The 25544-nt window shown below is 43.6% G+C and overlaps 1 protein-coding gene across 13 annotated transcripts in view; it reads right to left on the bottom strand.

Annotated features, from left to right (window-relative positions):
- The window catches only part of arhgap23a (Rho GTPase activating protein 23a), a 69137-nt gene that overhangs the window by 5583 nt on the left and 38010 nt on the right, over window positions 1-25544 (bottom strand). For 3 of the 13 annotated variants that reach the window (XM_080906446.1, XM_080906455.1, XM_080906444.1), the window contains exons 2-22: window positions 22198-22401; window positions 19083-19107; window positions 17794-17886; window positions 16919-16997; window positions 16123-16183; window positions 13014-14610; window positions 9207-9362; window positions 8241-8349; window positions 8110-8152; window positions 6812-6949; window positions 6421-6729; window positions 6252-6313; window positions 5921-6039; window positions 5289-5407; window positions 5038-5190; window positions 4311-4389; window positions 4138-4211; window positions 3947-4036; window positions 3730-3855; window positions 3592-3633; window positions 3027-3120 (exon numbers count right to left, since the gene is read on the bottom strand). In XM_080906446.1, coding sequence (XP_080762572.1) covers window positions 3027-3120; window positions 3592-3633; window positions 3730-3855; window positions 3947-4036; window positions 4138-4211; window positions 4311-4389; window positions 5038-5190; window positions 5289-5407; window positions 5921-6039; window positions 6252-6313; window positions 6421-6729; window positions 6812-6949; window positions 8110-8152; window positions 8241-8349; window positions 9207-9362; window positions 13014-14610; window positions 16123-16183; window positions 16919-16997; window positions 17794-17886; window positions 19083-19107; window positions 22198-22401 — 3772 coding nt within the window. Of the gene's footprint in view, window positions 1-2462; window positions 2488-3026; window positions 3121-3591; window positions 3634-3729; window positions 3856-3946; window positions 4037-4137; window positions 4212-4310; window positions 4390-5037; window positions 5191-5288; window positions 5408-5920; window positions 6040-6251; window positions 6314-6420; window positions 6730-6811; window positions 6950-8109; window positions 8153-8240; window positions 8350-9206; window positions 9363-13013; window positions 14611-15178; window positions 15433-16122; window positions 16184-16918; window positions 16998-17793; window positions 17887-19082; window positions 19108-22197; window positions 22402-25544 lie in introns of those variants that run through there. The other 10 variants (XM_080906448.1, XM_080906453.1, XM_080906449.1 and 7 more) reach the window with 10 other exon arrangements.

A 25544-nucleotide genomic window follows, 5' to 3' on the forward strand; every position in this document is an offset into this window, starting at 1 on the left:
CGGGCTATAAGCCGCTACTTTTCCCACAAGCTTTGAACCCTGCGGCTTTTAGTCAGGTGCGGCTTTTCTATGGATTGTCCATGATTTTTGTCATATCGTAAGACGATTTGTTTTGTTTGTTCCGCTGTTGTACGGCACTACGTTGCCTGGCGGAAGGGCATGTGATCAGACACACAGTATCGGGGTTCAAGAGTGGTGTGTTGGTCACGTGTCCATCCGCCAGACAACATAGTGCCGTATAAGTAGCGCGAAAAACAATGCGAAAAGCAAGTTATGCTCAACTCCACCGGTGGAATCTGACAGCGTGGAAAAGTGTGAAAACATCAATGATCACCAACGGATTTCGAAGGGCTGAATGCTGCATGATGGAGAGGAGGACACCGCCACGGCCCTTCTGAGGGTGTTCGACTCTGACACTGACAACGAGGATTTCTTTGGTTTTGAAAGTGACAACGAAGGAAAGAAGCTGAGAGTGGATGACGAAGCCATCCTGAGCCTGTTTGTATCCGACACTGGAGAAGAGGACTTTGGTGGTTTTAGTGGGCAGGAAGATGGTGGTGAATGACTGACTTTTCTTCTTGTTAAAGCCGTGTCGCTGCACCTGAGCCTAAAAGGTAGTCCGAATCTATTTTTCTGGTGTGCTGTAGGTTATTGTTATGTACTACATTTGTTACTCATTTATGAAGCACAGTACATGTTTCCTACTTGTAATTACCGCTACTTGTACATATACCTAAAAGGTTATGCAAATATGTACCCATAACTTGTTTTTCAAAATATTAATAAAAGGGGTGTGTCTCCAAACAGCCATCTCTTTCCTGACAATTCCCTTTGTGCATATTCTCTTACATATGATAAGTCAACATTGAAACACCTGCGGCCTTTAGTCAGGTGCGGCTAATGTATGTACAAAACAGGATTTTCCCCTGATTTTAGCTTGTGCGGCTAATATTCAGGTGCGCTTTGTAGTCCGGGAAATACGGTAAATATTAACAGACGACCCTTTTGAATCGTTTTCATCTGAACTTTTCTAATGTGAGGATCGCAGGATTTCTGTTGTTTCTTCTTGAACATTTTTTTTGTTTTCGTCTGTATAATTCTGTTGATTAGTATAGATTTGGTATACGTTATTAGGATATTACACATGTTAAATATGAATTTGATGGGTAGGATACTTGAGTATTCTCTCCATACCATCACTGGTGATGATCCCAGTCCGACCTTTGAACCCTAACCCTATGTTTGGAGACAAGCAAAAAGTACTTTTTGGAAAAAATTGGGATTTTTCTTTGGCCTTGACTGAAAAGACATTCTAGTAGCACAGGGTTCAAGTGAAAGCTAGGATCATCACTGATGATAACTTAGATCTCAGGGGTAAGGCAAAGTGAAGCTCAAGTGCAGCCCTGGCAGATTAACTGATCTCAAGCCTACATCAGCTGATACATTTCTAGGCAAATCTCATATAACGTGCATAATTTAAGCCGCTTTGCAACCCATCTCCACCCCAGCTGTTCTTTTTGCAATGTGTTTGACTATATGAGTATCACATCCTTTGCAACTGAAGCCAGGTCTGCTGCTCTTCCTGCTTGTATGCAGGCTGGCTGTTAGGAAACCTCAGAACAGACTATAGTAGTCCTGACTCAAATACAGTTATATGTTGCTCTACATAGCAACTTTACAGTTTGACAAGCAAGTACGGAACAAACTGTGAATGTAATTTTCCTTATAACCTTATTTTGCATATATTCTTTTTAAAAGATAATAATATGAGATGCTTCGCTTGTTACCATATATACCAGTGCCACATTAGACATTCCTAGTTCACACTGTGCCGATAATACATGAGAGGACACGTCCCTGTGAGTCCACCCCAAGCTAAACAGACTTCCTGTTACGTCTGCACTCACTTTGGCTACAAGGAGGGAGCTTCCAGCTGCCATCTTGAAGCTTTTACACAAAATATTTTCTTTTGAAGGGATAATGAAACAATGAAACAGCACCATGCAGAGTCCCTTTACAGGCAGAAGTGATGTTAGGATTTTTACGATGGGGCCACACAGACCGAAATTGCCTGTAGGATGAGTGCAGCGCAGTGCTCGGCAAGGCACAGGCCACCAGTGAAGGAGTTGTCTCTCAGTGACAGAGCACAGTTTACACTCCGGTGTCAGATAAAGCAGCTTTAACACTCAGAGAGCATCCAGTCATCCATTAATTCATTAGTCAGACTGGGGCCGACATTTAAGTGACATGTTTTTACAGAGACTTCAGTCTGACGCTGAGAGGGAGACGCTGACTTTCAGGAGGGTAATGGAGACCATGGAGACACAAACCATCACCACCGCTAACACACACACACACACACACACACACACACTCTCTCACACCCATTATTATTACTTTCACAGTATGGTGCACTGATTTGGTTGCACACACACTCACACACACAAACAGTGCCATCCTACCGCAGTGGCTGCTCCACAGGCTCAGCTGAGAGAAAGAAATGCAGAAATGTACAGAGAAAGTGAAAGGTGAGCAACATGGAGGGGAAAAAAGAGGTCAGCAGAAAGAAGAGAAGTAAAGGCACACTATCAAACACCGAAACACTCAAACTGCTAACGGATGTTCATTCCTTGAGCTGCTTTCCAGTTCTGTTGGAAAGTAGGGAAATCATACTTTAAACTGGGACAAACTTCCAAGGAGAATTCTGAATCAGGCCAGGAATTCTATCAACTGCCTTTAAGCAAACACAATCTGTTAGTCCTAGAAATATATTCCTTCAGATTAATTGTAAAAACCTCTCAGTGGAACTTCGGTGATCATTGGTTTCTTTTAATATTTATAAATGTATTACTGTTGTCTTGTTTTAGACAAACCTGGCCGCACAACATTCAACACACAAGTGAGGAATTACCTACTTCCAGCTTTAAATGAAAAGCAGCAGCATTCGTTTCGCGTTTACTAATTCTAACTCAGTTCTACTGGTGCGGCTCGTCACAGAAAGGCGGAGCTGTAAACAGCGTGCTCACCCGAGGCTTCGCCGAGCAGAGCGGTCCTGCCGATGTTGGAGAGCAGGTGGTCGATGTTGGGGGCGGGCTGCACGTCCTCCGTGTCCACTGGTGTCTGCAGGGACGGGGTAGATTTACTTTAAAAACTCGGAGCATTGCATCCATAAACTGTTAAGTATCCGCCGTAGTTTTAGGGGCCTTTTATGTCTTTATTATGGGCAGTACATGACAGCAAATGAAGAACAGAGTGAGACAGACTCAAATTGGGGACGTGGCTAGCATCTCAATCCCTAGGCCAAGAGCTCAAATGCAGCTATCATTAATTCAGCTCCATTTCTGGAGATCAAGTGTAGCGGCTGCTGCATACTTATGAGACAATTATCATTAGGGAAATATTAGTTATTGAAACTGGAAGAAGATTCCTAGAAAGGTCAATAAGTCTTGAATGATTTGCTTTTGAATGCATGTCTCAACAATTTCCAATTTCACAAAGATTAAAAATTAAATGTGTTTGCAACTTTGTGCCAAACATTCTGCACTTTTTTTTTGTCAGTTGCAGCATCTATCATTGCCTTTGAAAGCATACCTTCTCATCCTTGTCTAGCTCATCAGTGAAAAACCAGGTGCACTGCAAGAAAGCCGGAGAAAGAAATACTGAGCATGACTTGGATACTATTAAGGATGTAAGTGATTTATACTGTTCGTGCGCGTTTGCATCTCTCACGTGTTGTATGAGCGTTTCTACGATCTTGTAGCGGTCGGGCATGTGAGTGACCATGTCTTTCATGTTGTCCTCAGACGTCCGAACCAGCGTCGGCCCAAACACGAGAGCCAAGTTACGAGGCTCCATCTAGAGACGCCAGGAACATATTGATGGCATTAATACCAAATACTTAACAGTGATACATTTCGTCCGCATTTACAAATTCCCTTTATCCCACCTTGTTTTTATCCGAGTTGTCGGCTACAGTCTTCAGGTGACCAACCAGGAACTTGAGAGTGTGGTAATAATGATCTGGGAGGTCGCGGATCTGTACAAATGAAAGGAAAACAGAGTGAAACGTCAAAACCGTAAACCTGTTTAACCTGCCCGACTTCTGCGCGCACTTAACCCAAGCGGGTAAACACGTACCAACTTCTTCATGGTCTTCAGTCTGTCGGATGCATTTTCCATCCGATTGGCATCGATGAAGTCGTTGTACTTGTCTGTTAAGATATGAGAAGATATAAAAAGTCAGATGAAGCTGTGTGATTAGGCTGCATAGCGATGTTTTGCGATGGCATGTTGGAACCTGTTGGTCTCACCGTTGGTGAAGAGTGGCTCTGGGAGTTTCCTGAAGAAGGATTTGAGTAAGCTACTGACGACATTGAGGTCCTGCCACTTCTGCAGACGACAGAGCACACAGAGACGACTCAGATATCGTTACCAATCACCTTTTGTACTAAAAGTGCCAGTTAATTGTTTCTTTTTTTCCTCTCTTTGAGGATCGACAGTATTCTTGCCTTCTATGATCATGTAAAAAAAAAAAGCAGATCCCAATGATTCAGCAGGCTTGTAGAAACACATTCAGGAGCAATAACTTTAAGTTATGGTTTTCTGCATGACTTTAGAAGCCTCTCACATTGTTATCGAGGAATTTCCTGGAATCTTTTCAAACAATCTTTGGAAAGACTCTTGAAGGTTTTCCATTTCTACCTCTTGGACAATAACAGACTTCAAATTGTTTGGAAACGAGGCGCTCAAACTAATGCTAATGATCAGTTTATCAAGTGCATTCAATTAGCAGCACCTGGCACCTGTGAAGCAATAAGTGTGTACTTACTGCTTCTGGATTTTGGCTTATTTTTTGCTAAATAAATTACAGCACTGAGGTTCATCTGAGGTTGCGTTTACAGGCTATTTTAAGACCTACGAAGCACCAGATGATTTTTTTATGTGCTGATATGTAAAATCTCAGAAATGAAAGAGGCTGCACTTTTTTTTTTTTTTTTTTTTTTTTACACGACTGAATGTATATTTATATTTCTGCACCTCCTCTGCAGGGTTGATGTCCACGCCCTTGTTGAGCTGCTCCTGGAGCAGCGACACCATGGCGTTATTCCCTGGGACTCGGTAAATGCCGGTGTATTCCAGACCCATCTCCTCCACGAGGCCACAGCAGATCTCCACAATCATTGGAACGAACTGCAGAAGGAGACACGGAAACGTGTGATCACAGAAAATAAGGAAAAGGAAAACAGTTTTACCGCATTCAGGTGGTGACAGAGGTCAGTGTGGCTAACCTTGTTATTTGTACCAGGTTGACATTCCTCCAGCCTCACACCGAAAGCTTTGGGCCCAGCTTTCTTTGCTTTCTTCATGATGTTAATTCCCCATGGAGACTTGGGAGGGCTGCTCTCATCTGTAGGCAGGTTGAACAGAAACTTAGCAACTTCCATGTTTGACTAAACACCTTCTTATCCAAACGCTGTCACCCATTAAAACAAAAATAAAAAAGGATTTGAAAACCAGCAGACTGCTTTAATAGAATGGGATTAAAAAAAAATCTCTAAACATTTGAAAAGGTTAGTACTTACTTTGGGCAAGAGTTGCACTTTTTAGGTCAGTCTTATGTATAGTTGCTTTGTGTTAGCATGGTATAATTAAATATTGAAATAATATGGACAAAAAAGAGAAGAAACAACAAAGCAGTTGACTAAAGGTGCCTCCACAACAAGAGTGAATATGACAACTAAATGATGAGCTATTCACAACTTTGAGGAGTTCCAAATACACTCATAATTGGTCCAATTAATTCTTTATAGTTTTGATTCCAAGATTAGTTTGAAGACAAAGTCAGTAACAAAGTTAGAGCCCAGGATTCAGCAAATGCCGAATGCCAGCGTGGATGGCTTCGAGTCTCCCCGACACTGACCTTTGCCTTCTGGTTTGGGCGAGCGTGGCGCTCCAGCAGCGTTCTCCGTCTTATTGAGCAGGAAGGGAGGCTTCATACGGGACAACTTGGGAGAGGAGTCTGGCTTGTTGACAGCTGGACTGTAGGGGGAGACAGAGAGACAGTGTAGGTATTACTGTTGTGGTTCATTTAAATTTAGCTGTATCTGCTCGTCCGGTGGCAAAAATCCAGGACAGGTTAGAGTAAATTTAACTTCAATTTAAGTTAACCTGCATTTTTCTGGTGTGTGGGAGGGGAATATCCAGGCAGGATGAGGAGAAAGGACAGCAATATTCATGATCGGGTGACTCACCTTTGTTTTCTGTAGTCATTAAGCTTCTTATTAATGAGGGCCTGCCTGGAAAAGCCGAGCTCCTGCGAGACATAAACACACCTGCATTATGAGTCTGAGGTTTTCACTGAGAACATATTAAATGCATACAGTTATTGAAAATCTGCCCGGTAAAAGTGTGTTCTCTGACCTCGTTGTCTATCTTGCTGTTCTCCCCGATGACCTTTATCCAATTCAGCATGTCCTCCCGGTCCTCCGCTTGCAGCAAGTACTCACAGAAGTCCTGGGTGGTCAGCCGGAGGGCGTGCTTTCGTTTGGTCTCGCTGTACGCGATGTCCACCAGGCAGCCCTGGATGCTGATCGGCTGCTCATCCTCGGCCGAACCTCCAATTGTGGCTCCGCGAAGCACCGCCTCCCGCTTATCCTTGTAGAGGAACAGCGATTGGGAGCGAAGAACCGAAAAGACACGCTTCCACGGACGCATGGCGCTGCCTACCTTCTGTGAAGGAAAGAGGAGATGTGATGCGACTCCTTTGCTATGCTTTCCAGATTTCTCTTGTAATCAAGCTCGATTTGCCCACCTTGCCCTTCTCGGTGTGGATCTGCTTGTAGTGCAGCCATCCTTCTCGCCATACATCGCTGTAAGTGATGTTTCCCAGCTCCGAGGTGGAGTGACGTTTCGACCGAACCTCCTCCGCTGTCCCGATGTTGTCCAGAGACTGAAACACAATCGGAAAAGTTTTCAGGTAATTTCTTGACTTTCTGTTTTCAGTTAGCTAGTGTTTAGAGCGGATTTTCTCATTTCAAGTTAGTTTTTATTATCTGAAAATCTTTCGTTTTAGTTTCGATTCTATTGGTTTCAGTGTTAGTTTTAGTCTTTTTTTATTTTGGTTGTATAACATTTTTTTTAACAGAAACCAAAAGTAAGCATCTTACTTTTTCTTTTAAAGTTAGTTTTCAAAGCTCACAAAGTGGTTTCAGCTAGTTTTCACCTTCTGTTTATTTTTTAATTCTCAAGCTTCTTTTATAATGTGCAAAAACACATCAATGCATATTATTTTGTGTTGCTAATTATTGTTTAAATTTAAAATTGCTTTTAAAAATACCATGCAACAGTTTCAAAGAAAACTGTACTCTTCATGCTGACCTGGCAGAAGATTGCAGTAGTTTCCATACTGCAGAATTTTGCAACGGACGAACCACCAGTTCAACTATCAGCTATCGCACCTTTATGTGTCTTTGTATATGGCCAAATATTACCTGATAAAAGCTTTATTAAAACATAACACAATCCTTTCCTTGCACAAATAAAAAGCTGATTTAAAAAGCTGTAATAACAGAAGACACACTCATAGTGTTCCAGTGTAACCAGCTCACTGTAGCTGTAGTTAAATTATATTTAACGTTGGCAAACTTAAGCCACGTGTCCCAACACTTCATTTCAGACTTTATGACTCTTTTATGGCAGCGTGTCACAGAAAAAACACCTCACTGGTTTTAATGACAAAAGTTTAATATGATTTGTGTCTCTGTAGCTCGGCGGTGGCAGGAAGAAGTCATTTGAAACTCCTTCAAAACCTCAGCCTGAATTTGATAATGAGAATTAAAATGATTATAATAACTTGTTTTAGATGTTTGTGCAACCATCCATACATTTTTTTGTATGACCGCATTTAAAAATATTAATGTTGGTTTGCCATAATTAATTCATTGCCTTAGTTAAATAAATACAAATGACTAGTTTAAATTCAATGTGGGTTGATAATGATTTAGTTGCATTTGTTTGCATTTTAGCTTCGTCTTTGAATTTTATGATAACATGCAAAGTATTTACAGATCGTGTCAGTTTATGTGCAGTAATAAAAAGTGAGGAACTCACCCCATCTGTGAAGAAGCTCTTCACTCTTTTTGGAAGCCTCCTACTTGAATATAACATCACAACAAAGAGTCGTTAATATTAATAATGTGAAATATAATTTCTATCAGGTGTCTGGGATCTGCAGTACTTACAAGGATCGTCCGTCCTCTCTGAACGTGTTGAGTCCTTCGTCACATGACTTGGAGCGCTCGCTGGAGATGGCTAGAACATAGGAGGAACGGCGACTGGATTTAATACTGCCTGCTCAGCGAGGGATGAATGAATGAATGGAGAGAACGAGAGAGAGAGAAGAGAGCAGAAAGAAAGAGAAAGAGGGAAAAAAAACAGAAAGAATGTTGATGTAATGCCAATCACCAGAGTGGATGGTGTTGGATTAGGAGATTGGGGCAGTGAGGGAGGAAGCGGGAGGTGGTGGAGGAAGAGGGGGGGGGGGGGGGTTAACAGGGCGAGTGAATCAGCGACTTGGTGGAGATGGTGAGTAGGAACATGAGCTAGAGGAGTGGGGGTTAGACTGGTTTCCTTGGACCGTTTGCTCACCTCTGGCATACAGGTGTACACACCCATATTCATTTTTTTGTGCAGTTTTTTCACAATCATGCAAGTCTTGGTTTGTGCACCACCAATATGGGCTAAATTAATTTGAAAATACACAGATTGGGCTTCATGCACGCTTAGAATTGTGACCAAAAAATGATCTAAACCAATGTGTTCAAGTCCAATCTACAAATTCAACATGCAAACTGCTGAAACTTCATCTTGTCAAGCTATTTTGGTTTTTGAGTGAGATTTTAAAGTTCACTTCTCATAAAAACAAACTTTTTTTCAGCTCTATAAAATAAAACGTAAATTTCCACAACTTAAGTGCATCCTTAAGTTCAAGATTTCAGCTTCCCCCCCCCCATTTGTGTTAAGAAAATAAGGCAGTTAAAACACAATAAGGAGACAAAATGCTTCATAAGATGGAGATTACAGCAGTTATAAAATTGTATACTCTCTTCAAATCTCATGCTTTATAAATCCACATTGGAAATAAAAGGAGAATCTTAATTTTTGGCTGCATGCAGTGGCGAGGAAGGGAGGGAGGAGGGGGCACTCACTGCAGTCGTGTGAGAAGAGCCTAGTGAGGGGGAAGGTGAAGGTGGGGGATGCGGGGCTGTTGACCACGGCGGGCGTTGAACTCATGCCGCTGGAGACAACGGAGGACGCCGGCACGTGCCGGGCGCGCAAATCGGCGCCGGGGCTGGTTGGCTCGTCTGTGGGCGGGTGGAGGGAAGGAAGGAAAGGGTGAAAGAGAAGGAGAAGGGTTAGGTGTTAGCAAAAAGGGCGAGAAGGTAAGAAAAAAATGGGTTGGGTTAGGAGAAGGTAAGGAGAGGAGAGGTTTTAAGGTAGAGGAATGATGAGGAATTGGGGGATTACCATCAGAGAGACTTAAAAAAAAAACGCTTTTCACAGTTTCTTTCACTTTAAATTTGACTATCACCTTAAAACATTTACCACAATACTTTAACATGATGCACTTCCAGATTCCCGTGAGAAGTACAAGAAAGTCAGAAACACATACATTTATATGGTCACTTAAGAACACACAGATGAAGCAGAAGTCACTAAAAGCTCCTGTCCTCTCTCAGGAAAGTAAGCATAGCTGCGACCCAACTACAGTAAGAAAAAGTCCCACAGGAACATGGCTGAACAGGCAAAAAGTTTACAGAAAATACAATACCTGCGTCTTCTGCTGCCATAGGAAGAACTGTTCAGTAGCTAACAGAGAGGAGGGGGTTTTGTTACAGGTTTACTGGCTCATGGTTTCAGTTCTTTGTGAAATCTACCCTAGCGCAGGCATGATCTGATATATGCAAGAGAAACCGTTGCTGTCCAAAAGGTAGAAAAAAAATTATTGGGCATGAATGATCTTTTCTTTTTCTTTCCAACATAAGAATTCTGGGGATTTTTTTATGCTGATAAAGAAACGTAGTTTTTAAGAAGACAAAGGCATAAAATGGTTAGGCTCACACAGGCTACTAGTCATCAGCAGTTTCAGGTAAAGGGATATGAAACTCTAACGCACAGAAACATTCATACACAAACACGCTCACACTTCCTGACTGACAGCGAGGATTAGGGGCTGGTCTGATATTTGCATGCAGTGAGGAGAAGCTGGATTTGCCGTGATGTTTTAAACTCTCAGGACCGAAATGCGTCGAGGCTCTGGTTTGCTCTCGGAGGAAACAGCAGAGGGCAGCACAGCCTCACTCCGCCACACTTCAACTGACCACCACATGGTCATTTTAGAAAAACCCTGCACTGGTTTCATATTTAATTTTCCCTATTTTAATAACCATCTCTCTTCTTACAGTCCAGTCCTCGAACATCCTTCGTCTCTTCCCTTTCTTCATGCTCTTCTTCCCGCCCTCGCTTTTCTATTCTTCGCTCCTGTGCATTTTAGAGGCCGACATAAGGCGGAAAACATTCCCAGTCTGGGATAAGGAATCTGCCTGTTTACAGCATGGCCCAGAAATAGCCGGGCTGTGGGTTTAACAAAGGCCGTCATTAACAGGCAGCCAGAGTGAGCTCAGAAACACGACACAGAGACAGACCAGCAGAGGGGAGCAGCATACTGAAGTACACTGTGCTGCTGCTCTACAGTACATATAGTAAAGGAGGAATTCCTGACTCAGATTTGTCCTGGACAAATGGTGAAGATAGAAGAAATGCTTAAAGACTCATTCCTCTTTGGAATATTTACTTTATTAAGAGGGACCTATTGTGCTTGATTTCTAGTTTTTATCTTCTGCATGATATACAGTTCCAATTAATTCTTATTTATCTTTATTACATCTAAACTGGACCTCATTTCATGGACTCTGAACTATCTGAAACCAACCCTTTTAGCTCCTCTCCCTTTAGGGCAAAGATGCCAGCTTTCCTTTGACTGGCTGTCCCTCACAACTAGAAGGTTTCAACTCCATGTGGAGTTTCTTAGGGATATTCCTTCTCTCTGACATCATACAGAGCCAAGAGTTGAATATAAATAGTCTGAGGCCTGAGTTTTTGCAGCATGTTTTACTAGCTGTACTACCTGTACTCCTGCTTACGAAATATCTCAAAGAATTAACTGACTATCAAACTAACCTGTATGTAGCAACTGTAATTCAATGTAAAGAAGTTTAGACCAAGAAAATGAGAGAGAATGAGCTTGAGCTTTCAATACAAAGTAATTGAAAGCAGGTGCCTGTAAGAAAACACAGAGGGCCAGTACACAGGCCAGTACACGAAGTCCATCATGTCCAGGGTCCAGCTAGTAAAGACAGTCATAGAATGAACCCCCACATAAAACCCTTCATCTAGTAGAGCAGTACAATAGCTGCATTGAAGGCGGGAGCCCCCACTGTTCCCCACAAGGACCATGACAAAAACCTCCTGGCAATTTACAGCTTACAAAGACTCCAAGTGGGCGCACAATAAAATCCTGCAGCAGCATTCGATATAATTTGTCGTTTCATTTTGTAGGAGCTACCAGAAACACAGAAAGTATTAAACACTTCATTGAATTTAGGAAAAATTCAATATGGTGTACGAGATTTGATAAAAACATACAGTATCTGCATTCAGACACGGTTTGCCTTTGAACTGCTATCTCACAGACACCCATGCTTTGAAAAGAAGAAGAAAAACAACAGCCCATGAAATTGCATGTCCCTAAACAGCCTCAGATTATATCAGCATCTGCGTCAGTTGGATAAAGAAAGAAAGAAAGAAAGAAAGAAAGAACGAATGAACGAACGAACGAACGAACGAACAACTACTTCTTGTCTGTCCTAGTTTCAGTTTGTGGATATTAAACATGTCCTGACCTGCTGCTCTGGCTGCTTGGTTTCGTTTAATTCAGGTGAAAGTACGAGGCAAGAATGTGCTCTGACGGATTGACAGCGAGGACGAGAGATGCCTTCCTGGTTTCCTGTAGTTTCTCTCTTTAAATGACTCTCTGGGGCAGAGCGCAGCTTGGCTCAAATATCCACAGTCATTCCAAGATGGGTCAAAGCTTCCCAGTCAGCTGATTTGAATCTATTCAACATTAATGCAAGTTTTCCCCAGCCTGCGAGTGGGCGATATAGGCAAGTCCAGCCTCACCGGCTGACTTCATTTGCTTGTGGTTTGACTTTGACTAATGTCCGTGTCAAGTGATAGAATCTAATCAGAAGCCTACAGGGCCCCTTCTGTTTGAGCCTTTTCAGAGCAAGAAACAAGCTCGAACACGATTGCAGTCAACTCCCACTGACGGCAACATATGCAGGCCATAACTGTAGAAAACAAACAGAAAAGACTGCATGTCCTACTCGGACGGTGCTATGACAGCTCGTTATTAGTATTACTAGTTTAGATTAAAACCACTGTCAGTAGCTGTTGAGCTCCTGTCACGCCTCAACACACAAAATCAAACTCCACCGATGTGAAATTGAAAATTATCCCTCTAAACAACAACCCACATTCAGGAAGTCCAGACCTCCACCTCATTTCCTCAGCACAGTGAGGTGACCTTAAAGTCAGGAGGGCAGCCAGCAGGATTAGTGAACTTCCATCGCACATACGACTAATATGGTGCGTAAGACTGTGGGAATACCGCAATTACCCAACGCAAACATTCACAGACGGATCGGAAACTGCGTCTGGGCAGACTCTGGCGTCTGAATATACAGACGAGGAGGAAATTAAACAACACACAAATTCAAATTTTCATCTGCTTTGCATTTCCTCTCGGTTAAGCTTTCGCTAACGTTCAATAAACACTCAGTGTAGATTACATTTTAGAGGACGACTAATGAAATCTCAAGGTCAGTGTGGGGGGTTTTTGTGTTAGGGAAGTAGGAGAAGGGACATGGGAGGAAGCTTGGAGGCTCCCTACTCACCTATGAAGGGGATGGAGGCCAGAGAGTCATCCTCTAGTGGGAGGGGAGCAAGGTTTCCATTTGGTTTGCCTGAGGCTACATCTCCTGTGGAACCGGGAGCTGGGGCTGAGTCTTTGGGATCAGGAGAAAACAAAGAGGGTTCTAGCCCATCCAAAGGCAGGGCATAGTGAGGGTGACGCATACCCTGGACATTCCTCCGCCCCGTGGGGGGTTTCTGCCTCATCACCACTTCCTGGGTCTGTGCCACCAATTCAGCCTGCCCTTCCACTGCCCCTCGTTCCCTCTCGTGGTTTGTTGGCCTGTACCCTCTGTCCTGGGATTCGGGCGTGGCGGAGGCAACTGGAGTTGTGGTGGAGGCAGTGGGAGGTGCTGGCGTCCCCTCTGGAGGGCTGGTTTTAGGTACTGGGTTCCAGTTTAAGTGGGGGCCAGAGTATGAAGGGTCCCTGAACGAATGAGCCTGCTGCAGGATGCGGCCTGTTTTGCGGTAAAAAGATGGGCTGTAGCTACGGTAGCCCACCGGCAGGTCGTCCACGCTCTGTCCAGGAGGAAGCCGCCTGCTCTGAGTGGGCGCCGGCTGTGGCTGGGTGTGGGTCTGTGGGTGGTGTTTAGAGGTTGGCTGTGACTGCCGGGACACTTGAGGAGCTTGCGCTGCGCTAAAATGGTTGCCCTGCCTGTGGTAAGCGTCAGTCCTCGGGGGAGGCTTGGGGGCCTGCTGGAGCCACGCGGGCCTGTCAATCCGAGGCGAGACCAGTCCAGCTGCTCCTCGGTCCAACATCTCTAACGAGCGACCATGGTGGTCGTAGAGGGCGAGCAAATTTTCAGAGCGTGTTCGAGTATAGTTAGTGGCAGTGTGGTCTCCGTAGGACCAGTATGGCTCCCCTTGGGGTCCGGGTCCTGACTGCTGAAGTAAGAGCAGAGTGTCCTGGGAGGCGCTGTGTGGCCAGCCACCTGTACGCTGCTGCTGCCTCCTTGATTCACTGAGCCGGTCTTGTGAGTAGCTCCGATGGCGGGTCTGCATCTTGCGTACTGAGCGATCCGGCTGCTGGTTGTAGTACCAGTCAGAGAGGGCCTGCTGGCAGCGGTCACTGCGGCTGTGGCTGACCTGTGGCTGAGGGGGACTGGTCCAGGCTGAGCTGGACTTGCGTGGCTGAGCCTGTGAAGAACTGGCACCATGGTGGTTGGGGTAGTGAACTTGTAGCGGGCTGGACAAAGGGCCTCCGGAGGAGGAAGACGAAGAGTAGGAGCGTCCCCTAATCTGGCCCTGAGGCTGCTGGCTGGTCATACCGTACTGGATCTCCTCTGTGCGGTGGGCTGGACTGCTGTGACCCACACCACCGGGCTCGCCTGGCCGCCCCTCCTGCCAGCTGGCGGGGCTGCACACAGCAGATCGGTTGTCCAAGGGTGATGAGGGGCTGGAAGAACCTGGCCAGCGACTCCAGTTATCCAGCTGGTTCTGGCCCATGGGGGATGAGAGGGGAGCTCCAGAAACCGACGTCGTCTTGGAGCGTGGGTAACATAGGGGGGGTGGCGGCGGAAGGTTTTCAGCTCCCCCAGCGTACGGTTCATTACCCGTCAGGTAGGCATCCTGGGAGTACGCCTAGAGAAAGGAGGGAAGATGGAGGAACCGTGAGAACAGACGTGACAGGAAGAAATGGGAAATTACAAAGGTAGGTAGGTAGGTGTGTGTCTGTGTGCGCCTGTGTGTGTATGTGTGGAATGAGAAGTTTAAATAAAAATGGTCTCTTCCTGTAAACAAGTTTGACAACGGCACAGTGTCGTGCTGCTTTACACACAACAACAGCCTGAAAGGGGAAGCTTCTGAGTTATTGCCACAGTTTGTCCCCGAGGCCTCGGCTCTCCACACAAACACAAACTAGCTACCAAACTGGAAGAATTCCCCCGAGAAAAAGCCACAACACTCACCGCACTGCAGCTAGCTATATATACAAAAGTATCCTCTAATGTTATCTAAACAAATACAAAACACACACACACTTTGCTGCTTTAGGAGAATCCAAATGTAAATAACTAGCTTTAAATTACCCGATCATTTCAGGAATCGGCCACACTGCCATATTTAAACCAAAAACACACCTACTTCCAGTTATTTTTAAACTCGCATGACAAAGACATTTTAAATCAGTTTGACACTTTTAAAGGTTTACCTAATGAAACGTTTAGGCTGTCCAACAGAATCCAGAGCCTTTCCACAGCTTGTGCGTTAAGACCGAAGCCACACAAGCAGAAAAAGAAGAGCTCACTAACACCGCGGATGCGACAGCTCTGCAGCTAAAACATTCTGCTCTTCATTTTGTACCGCGTCCTCGTCCTAAAACATCCAGACTTTAACTTCTTTTCTTTTCCTTTGTATTTGTGACTTTTCTATCTGCTCTATCGACTTGTTTCTGCCTCTCTCAGATCTTTCCAAACTCCCTCTCTCCTCCTCCTCATCTTACTCCACCCTGTGGGAGTGTGGAGGGAGGTGCGCGGGATTGGTGAGGTCATGCTAGGAATGCAGCAAAGACAGGCGTAGCAGCGAGGGGAGGAGCGAGACAACAGAGGAGGGGGTTTATAATATTAAGACACGGCAGGATGCTTGGAAGGAGAGGGCAGTTTGGGGCATTTCTGGGAGGAACGGTGATGTTTCTGCATCTGTGAGAAAGACCAGTTAAATCAGCTCATCTGGTGTTTGTGTGTGTTGACGAGTTGCTCCAGGTTAATGGGAGGGGCATTTAACGATGCATGTTGGATCTTGTGGAAGAGCAACCTGTGGAGCGATAAAAATGTGTTTTACGGAACATGGGTGTGTGAGCGACAACCGAGTTTTTGGGTTGGTTTTTTTTTTCCCCAAGCACAAACTTTGACAGATACCAGTGGTTTTAAATGATCATGTGTTGTAATCTAAACACAGAGCGGAGAGCCTGTGAGTCACTCTGCAGCCAGTCTAACAAAATCTTGAAATTCTTCAACAGTGACGCTGTGAATCATCTCTGCAGACTTCTGCAGTGTCCTAAAATAATGCATGTAATATGTGTGGGTTTATTTTGTGTGTGTATTTGAGGTGGGGGTGGGGGTGGGGTAAAATATGTGTGAAAAATCTCATACTCACACTTACCAACTGAAGCACATCTTCATCCTTTGGCATAATGGAGAGCTCCAACACGCTCTCACTGCAGGACACGTGCGACAAAAAAGAGACAAGAGCAAGAATAAGACTTCAGAGGCAACATTTGTACCTGTGGATTGTTATAGCTAAAATAAAAATACAATAAAATCAAATACAAAAGAAACCTTAAAAAAACTCCAGCTATTCTTAAACGAATACCAGTTAGGAATGCACTGATTTGAGCAGGAGGATAATGAATCAGTTCCATCGGGTAATCTGAACTGAGGTATGTCACTTGATGTTTCATACCTTCCATTAAAACTCATAATATGCAGCAAAAGACTAACAAACTACGTGAAAGGCAGAAAGCCAATCAGAATAGTTGGTTGTTGGGATTTTTTAGTTAATGTTTTTTTTGCCCTTGTGTGAATTTTTAGCATTTAGACTGATGAAATTATGTTATTTAAAAAAACAAACACCTGTGGCCCAGTTAAACAAGTATATTTGTAAAGGTGAAGTCACGCACTCCCTCCTACATTACATTTGGGCCATTAGATATGATTTGGATGCGTCGCATTGATCTGTCATGAGGTTATTCTCATATCTCAGGGTGAAACAAGCTATTCCTGTTGCTGCCTAGCTCGGCTTATAGCCAGATGGTAAGCTGGCAAGCATGAAGATATACACGAGTCAGTGCACATATCTCCACTTTTTGTGTCACTCTCCTATGACTTCTCTCACAGGACAATAAATCAACACTTAAAAGGCTCTGAAGGGGCTCACAGGAAGGGATTCTTACCTGTTCTGAATGAGGGCGATCACCTGTGAGTACGTCTTTCCTAGAATACTTTCTCCATTCACTTTCACCAGACGATCCCCTGCACAGCATGGACAGATTGTCATATTATATCACTAATACATTTGAGAACAATGAATCAGTAAACTCTGACCTTTAAAGCAAGAGGAAATGATAAAGAAAATGGGTAAGGGGTAAATTCCCTGAAGGCAGACATCAAAATAATAATGACCCGGAGTGAAAAATAAGTAGTGAACTTTTTGAATAATTGACTCTGGGCTGTCTAAAGTCAGCAAAACCAAAACCACATTAAGCAAATCACCTGTATTGGGTGGCATCAAAAGCCAGCTTGAACTTAATCTCACACTTTTTCACTTCATGTGGTGTTCTATGTCTTAAAGGCAAAAAAGTACATCAATAAAATTAAAATAGCTTTCAAGCATAAAGAACAGGTATGTTTAGAACAGCTCAGCTTTTGTGAACCAAGGCCTTGAGGAAAGGCGTCCGATAACTACCTGCTCAAATTTTATATGCATTTGCGGTTACTTTATGCAAGCTGAAACACATACGCGGTGCTCGCAGGGCGTGTGTTTGCATACGTTTGAGGTAGCGTGCAACTCCGTGGATGCGTCAGTTTGCGTTAAATCAAGCTGGTGCTTTAACACCGAGTACTGGTTTGCTCTGCTGTCACAGAAATACACAAGAGGAAAACCTCACACACACTGAGCTCTCGTTCTGTAATAACTCTCGTCTCCTTTGTTTTTATTGTTAGTCAACTTCTCTCTGCATGCTCGTGCAGCGTCACGTGACCTGCACGCAGAACAGATTTCCAATGCAAATCGAGGCGTCCTCACTCCTGCACAACGTGTTCCTTTTACCTGTGCACAGGCCTGCCTGATGGGCCGGACCCTTTTCTCTCACGTTCTTCACAAATATAGTGTCCATTGGCTCCAACTGACCTTTCTGAAACCCTGAATGACAACATGAAAAGAGGGGATGCGCAAAGATCAGGACATAGACAGATTCAGTTAATGCACAAGGAAAGAAAAAGAAATCCACATGTGGGTATGAACGTTGTTACACATGAACATTTACCATTATATAATATTATATAATATTATTAATCATCCAAATATTGTAAACAATAGTCAAATAGTAAATAATAGTAAAATAACATAGATAAAATGCCATTCTGTATTGGAGGTGCACAGTACAACAATCCATTAGTTTACATTTTTTGCATGAACTCATTTGGGTAAATTCACATGCATATCTAAGCAGACATGACATTGATATACAGATGTACTCTCTGATGTATTTGTTTTGCGATTACTTCATGAATATCACCTGGGAGTCCACGCCAGGCTGGTTGTTTGATAAGCGCTACACCCACAAATCTTTCAGAAGCGCCGAGTAAAGCTGCAGGCTCAAACAAATCTGTTCCCCTTCTGCTGCGCTACACCTACGAACAGTTACTGCTGACACTTTCTACCAGCGCCCATCAGATATTTGTTAAGGGTTTGTTTTTGACACGAGCGACGTGGCTCCACAGTGTAGTTGTTTACGCGTTCACCTCACGAGTGAAAACTCCCTCGTCAGGTGAATCCCGGGAGAAGGCACAAATGCCTCGTGGGTTGTGTTAGGAAGAGCATCTCCTGTTGAATTCTTCCAATTCACATATGCAGAGCTACCTTCTGTCCCAACCCCGAGTGAACCAGGTAGCAGCTGAAAGTAGCACTTTTTCAGACGAGTAAATACGTCCATGAGCATCTAACTCAGAGGTTGTCAGACTGTGGGTTGCAAAAGTAAGGTAAATTTTTTTCAGGGAAAATAAATAAGAGTTTGCTTATACTACTGCATGTTTATTTATGTAAAATTAAATTTCTTATTGATATTTATTGATAAATATTCACACTTTTTTCAGCATCTCAAGTCAAGAAAACTAGAAAAAGCTGGAGAACCAGAAGTCTAACTGCAGGTGGATTTTTAGATGTAGTACTGGATAGCGTCCTGTAGGTGGCGCATAAAGGCTGCAGAGCAGGCGAGACATGAGGGAAGTACAGTAGGGTCTTGCCTCAATTACATCATCATTATCCCTATCCCTGTAGTAAGCTTTAACTGGAGCACTAATAAAAGACTGAGAAGGCAAAAAATAGAGGCAGCTCACCCTTTCCGTTACCGTTCTCCTCATCCTGCAAACAGAAAGACAGAATTACACATATTAGAGCAAATTTAAAGCGTAAAATTCCTGTAAGAGACATTTATTGTTGTCCTAGTAATTACAAACACATTTGCTGAGATGGTCTTTGGCCGCGTTTAAGAAGTTCTAGATGAGAGAGATCTGATAGCGAGGGGTAAACTTTTCCACATGCACAGAAAGGTCGACATGTGATGCAACGCAAGCGCTGAGCTTTAAAAAAAAAAAGGTTTTACTTTTGGAAATGTGGGAAAAGTTGCTACTTCAGACACTGTCACAAAATTGACCATATACAAAGATTTGCAGGACGGAAACTGGCTGTGCCACATGGAAAATTTTGCAACCAATAATAAAGTGCTTTTTTTTTCATGCCCATTCAGCATTCAACTTTTAGACAAAACTGAGGGGAAAAACAAAAGCTATCACTACTTTTCCAGGCAGGAATGCTACCAAGTGATGATTCGGGGTTTACATCATGTAGTAGAAAGGCCTCATACAGGGCCCTCATACTCCTGATTTAAACACAGACACTTCAGCAGCATACGGCTTCTAACTTTGGCCACAGTTCTCAACCCCAGGTGACCTTTTTCTGAACAGAAACCAAAATGTGGAAGGATGAGATCAACTGTTTACAGCTTTCCCTCACGTGTCGGTGACTTCACTGACAATTTATGCCAAACCTCCTGACACCGACCTGTTTGTTTTCATGAGCTCTTAATGTTGCAGATCCAGCACAGACACTGACTATCTGGTTTGACAATCTGCAGGTGCTCATGACATCACACACACAGCGAGTAAATAAAGGCGGGGACAGTGAGAAACGAGGTGGTGAGATCTGATAGCTGCAGGTTCTCTGATCACCTTCACACACACACACGCACAGACACACACTAAGCTGAGTGGACAGTTTGTGGGCAGGGGCACAGTGGGCTGACTGCTGCCGGGCTTTATCCTGCGCTGAGTGGGCTCATTCCGGGCTCTGCAGACAATGGTGGAGGGTTTAGAGGCAGAGAAAGGATAGCTGCCGACCCCAGAATAGAACTCATAGCTGGGGACACTCACCACCCGGCCAGTCCTAATTTCACCACATCCGGAAGGAGATGGGAAGAGGTGGACACAAAAGTCTATGCTAGGGATTCTATACATCTGGAAAATTACTCATCCCTTAATTTATGCGGATGTCTGGCACTGGATTGAAAAGACTCTAAACCTACACAAAAATGCATCCGTATCCATCCTGTTGCTCACAAGGTACATCCCAGTTTTCAGTGATAATAAAACAGCAATTCTTCACTGTATCATCACACTAATAACGTGTTACTTTAATGTAATGTAACACACTTTTGGTCCAAAATTCAGTATTAAGATCAAAGTTACTGGACGGATAGTTATCTGGGGAGGTTCTCAGTCATCCAGGTCATGGAAGTCCGAGGAAAGCGACTGAACTTTGACCTCTCGATCCAAGAAACTTCTCCTTGATCAAATGGTTATGCAGGTACATAAACCCTTCCAAAAACAGTCTCCTCAGTTCCCAGTTCAACGGTGGCAAATATGTGCATTGCTTGGAATTTATTGCTCGTAAGGAAAGAAATGTGACAGCAATGTGCAAAATGTGCCGAGAAACACAAGGCTGGTAGCTAAAGACCACAGACCACCCAAATGTCTCCTCAGAATGAGTGAATTTTGACCAGGTAACAAAAGCAGAGCTGTTTTTCACATCTTCTACTACAGGCTTCAGGATATAATAAATAATAAAAGGAGCTAGCATCTAAAAATAGATCCAGTGTATGTCCTCCCTATCTGAATGAGTACTTTTGTTTATTTCAGCTTATATGTATGGCAATAGCATGACTGCTGTATGCTGTAACTCAGTAACAAGTACTTTGACACTACACAGCGTAAATAAGCAAAGAAATTAAGTAACAAAGAAATCTGTGGTACTGTAGTTACTTCTTTTTTTAGTTCACTTCATTTCACATTAAATAAAATATTGTTTTTTTCCAAAGTGAATAAAAATCAAGTTACATCCTAATAAGAGGAAGTGTCAAGAGAAGGTTGTGAAGACGCTGAAGGGTCCTGTTAGAACCACGACCCAGACGACCTGTGGACCTATAAATCGAGAGCATGAATGAGTCACAGACCCTGTGAATCTGTACTAATTGGACACTAAGAGGTTAATTTGGGAGGTTTCCATGAAGCCTCTTCAGATAAGAACAGAAAGATCTGTGAGTCTAATTGTCCAAAAAACAACATGTGATCCCTTCTGAGGCAGAGGAGACAAGGGCAGAAATGAGGCCAAAGGCCAGCAGTGGGCCTATTGTCTAGGGCTGGCATGGTACGGCCCGGCTGCCAGTGAGTGGTACCAGGATAAGACAACAGATCCCATTCAATTCGTGTTCCTATCAGCAGCTGCTAGATGGTGGGGTGGTATAAAAATAATAGAGGCCTTGTTTCAGCTGGCTCACCCCACCCCAGCCTCCACATCCCTCAATTTCACATCTGGAGACGTTTGCCCCCACACCTCAAACAGCTAAATAACCACTCGGGCTCATTTCCCAACACCAGAACAAGCCTGAATTCACCAGGGACAAAAACAGGCCTGTGAAACAAACAGGAGTAAAATGAAGGTGTTTTTTTTAATTCCTCAAAGTAGTAAAATCTAAGCCCCGGTCCTTGTTCTGTCTCCAGATCTTGTGCCTCTCTACCTCTAACAGCTCGGTTTCTTCGTCTTCTGCTGTCTCTAATCACCCAGGCTTGTTTTCTCCCTTTGTCTTTGTGTACATTTTTTGCTCCGCTCAACCTCGCTGACCCGCAGCCACAGTATGATTGGCTTTATCTCTGAGCTCAAATTGGCTCTCTCCTGAGTTCAGCGAGTTAAAGCTAAGGCCTTCGAAACCCCTTTAAATGCCAGCTAGGATGAAATGGAGACCATGTGTACTATAAAAACAAACACAAAGTACTTTGTGACACTAAGCCCTGAAGCACAACTGGTATTTTTATAACATAATTCAACACTTTTAAACACCTTTAACATTTAAGGCATTTTCTAGTGTTTCAGGGACCTGCAGACATCTGTGACTCTCACCTTGAGGTTAGTGTGCAAAGCGGATTCTGGAGGATAAACGATGAAGTGGCGTAATGTGAAACCGAAACCCTGGGAGTTCTTATGGAGGACCAGCGTCCGGGGACCCTTCCAGCCCATGCCGACCCCCTCCCTTCCCGGCCGGGTCGCCATGGGCGGCCGAGGGTTGTCACCGGCTGAGGAGAAACCATCCCTCCGCCCCTTAGCCTGTAAACACAAAGAGATCTGGTTAAAAACATTACCCCCAGCAGGAAAAGCAATTTTATACGAAATGACTGCAATTTGTCATTTAGTAAGCTGGAATATTTGCTTCTAATAAGATTTACGGGCATCAGAAATGTCAGCAATATCAGTTCTTTCCCATTATTCGTACCAACACTCCAGAAAAACCTGCAGTTGTCCAGATTTATGGCTCACTGGAGAAGCACAAGGTGCCTCTGTACTCAGTGACATCAACTCCGCCACTGCCGGACCGCTCATTAGCAGCTTCCTTGTGAAGTCCTGTCTGCTAGCCTCTGCATGCCACCCAGCCTCAGAACAATAGTCAATAAACACACCTGGGGGAGGGCAGGGGGGACTATCAGGAAGAGGCCATATCTAGACGGGGCCAAGCGGGAAATGCGGGTATCACCCAGTTCAGACTACAGTGACCTTGGTCTTATTATAGGGAGAGAAGATCCAGGGACTCTGAGCGTGGAGAATAAAGGCAGATTTTCAGCACAGCTCTCTAAATTTCTCATTCCTGCTGCCGAGTAAATAAGTCCGGCAAGCTCAGCTGACAGACACACGTGAGAACTATCACCCGCCTGCTGCCCCATCGACCCACATCTGTCAGTCAAACACAATCACCTGACCAAACAGGCAGGAGTGGGAGCGAGGGAGAGAAGGAAGAAGGGAATCTGAGTGCCAGCTCACAGCTTAAGTCTGCTGCACACATCAAGTCACTGCAAAACTTTTCTTAGTAAAACTGAACTCCCTGCACTCTCACACTCTCCCAAACTTAAATTAAAACACTGTAATGACTAGTCCGACCAAGTCAGCCCGGTCTTTCAGTCACCGTGCCGTGCTTTATTTTGTTTAAAGCTGCAATCTTCTGCATACTGATGGTAAAAATAACTTCTTAGCATCTTACTGATGGATGCTACAGCATAAAAATGCAATGCACTGCAGACAAAAATAACATTTTTAACAGTTTCAGAAAGACAGATTATAAACAGTCGGATCATTTTTCTTCTTAGTAAATGATCATTTAGACAAAAAAAGACATTGATTTGTTTTTCATTAACTAAAGATGAGGGCTGACACTGATACGAGCAAACCAGGAGCTGCACGGGGATCTTAAATCACATTGCGCACATTTTTACGCCTACGCACTGTTTTGGTTAAATCAACGATGAGCTCAGGAGGACACCATATTAATTGATGACATTTTATCTAATCCTACTTGAAGATTAGATTAGATTAGACGAAGTAAATGATGACAGAGGTAAAGGTTGCCCAAATAAGTTCGTACACTGGTTAAATGCTAACGTCATACACTCTGAGAAAGGCTACAGGAGTCTATTAAAAGTAAATGTGATCCACCTCTCACCTACTAACTGTTACATTAATGCACAAAACTGTCAACGGATACAAACAAGTACCACCTGCTTGACCGCCTTCACATTCACCTGGATTTTGCACATTTACTAAGGCATGCGGCAACTGCTGCTGTGATTTGGCACAATATAAATGAAACTGAATAGAATATACATTTTTAATTTGTGCTATAAGCCTTTAAAACCCTGCAACAACAGAATTTTTACTCCCCACACAGAATCTTCAGCACATTTGAACTAATTTAATGACTAACAAAAACATCTGTATACTGGATGTTTTACTTATCTTATGATGTTTTTTCCACAGGTTTTATTGATTTAATATGGGATGAACACCCCTGTCAAAGGTCACTTTGTGACATGCCATTACAGCCCCAAAGATACAATAAAGGGTAGGGCTGTTCGATATAACGATATATATCGGATGACGATCTATCGTTTCATTTTACGCTATCTTTTGTTTCGTGGTGTCGCAAAATAAACTGTTTACGGCAATATTTTTTCATCGTTTTGATGGTCACGATAGTGGCTATATTAATTTCTTAAAGTTCTCTCTTTCTCTTATATTTAATATAACCACACTACTGACGGACAAGCACCTGTTTTGTCATTAGCAACAACGAAGGTAAAACCATCACGTGTCCGCTTGTTTATGTTCCACATAAACCTTTCACAATAAAGCTCAAGATCCTGTTGAGACTTTTCAAAATAAACTGAATCACGTGAAAGAGCAGATTATTTACGGATGAGAAGTAAAAAAAGAGCCGCCAGGTACTAAAAAATAAACCTTAGACTCAAACGTTAGAACAGGCTTTTCCCCGCAGCACGCCGTGTAATAAATACTCACAAAGAAAACGGCGGCCGTTACAACTTATGTCTAAAAATGTATCGTTTCATGCATCGTTAAAACACTCCAGCTACATGCCGCGCAGCTGGAAACACTCCCCGCAAGTCGAGCTGCCCGAGATTCACAGAATTTACAGAAAATGTTACATTTTTGTGATTTATATCGTTATCGGGACGATAGAGTTTTGGTCATATTTTGGTCATATCGCACAGCCCTAATAAAGGGACTTATTTTATGAGTGTACAAGCCATGAATCAACAGAGGCCACAGATGTCATTTTAGGTGTGATTTGATGTGCATGTCACTTGATATGAAAAATGAGTGAATGCTCTGAGATTCAGATTACTCAAACCACACTGAGATATGAGTCAGTGTGCCCTTAAAAGTCGAAATCCTAAACTGTTTTGCGCGTCTTCAGATTCTGTGATTGTGTATGTTGCATACATGTTTTCGTGTCAGTGGGTTAGTATTTCTAGACCACATCATCTAGATGCACACCCCACATTCCGCTTCCTGTCCTCCCGATAAACATGCTTACACACAGCACAATAACGCGCACAGGCCTGTCCTGGCAAATCTCCGCATGGCCACAGAACAACAGGAAGTGGCAGGCTTGAGGCAGGAAGTGGGGCAGCACTGTGGGGCGGGATAACCCTACAAATATAACCACGGAGAGTTATGGAGGCACTTCCATTCTTCACCCCTCTTTCTCCTTCCTTCCAACCTCTCCTCCCTTCCACCTCTTCTTCCTCTCTCTCCACTTCTATTCTTGCAATGGAAACCTGGCTCTGCCGACATTTACCGCACATGTTCTTTTCCTCTAATTTCACATTCCATCGAGGGAAAAAAAAGAAACCAAAAAATAAGTTTGCACTTATAGGCTACTTTCAGAAACATCAAGATGT

The sequence above is a fragment of the Rhamphochromis sp. 'chilingali' genome (genome assembly GCF_963969265.1).
Source record: "Rhamphochromis sp. 'chilingali' genome assembly, chromosome: 15".
Taxonomy (NCBI): domain Eukaryota; kingdom Metazoa; phylum Chordata; class Actinopteri; order Cichliformes; family Cichlidae; genus Rhamphochromis; species Rhamphochromis sp. 'chilingali'.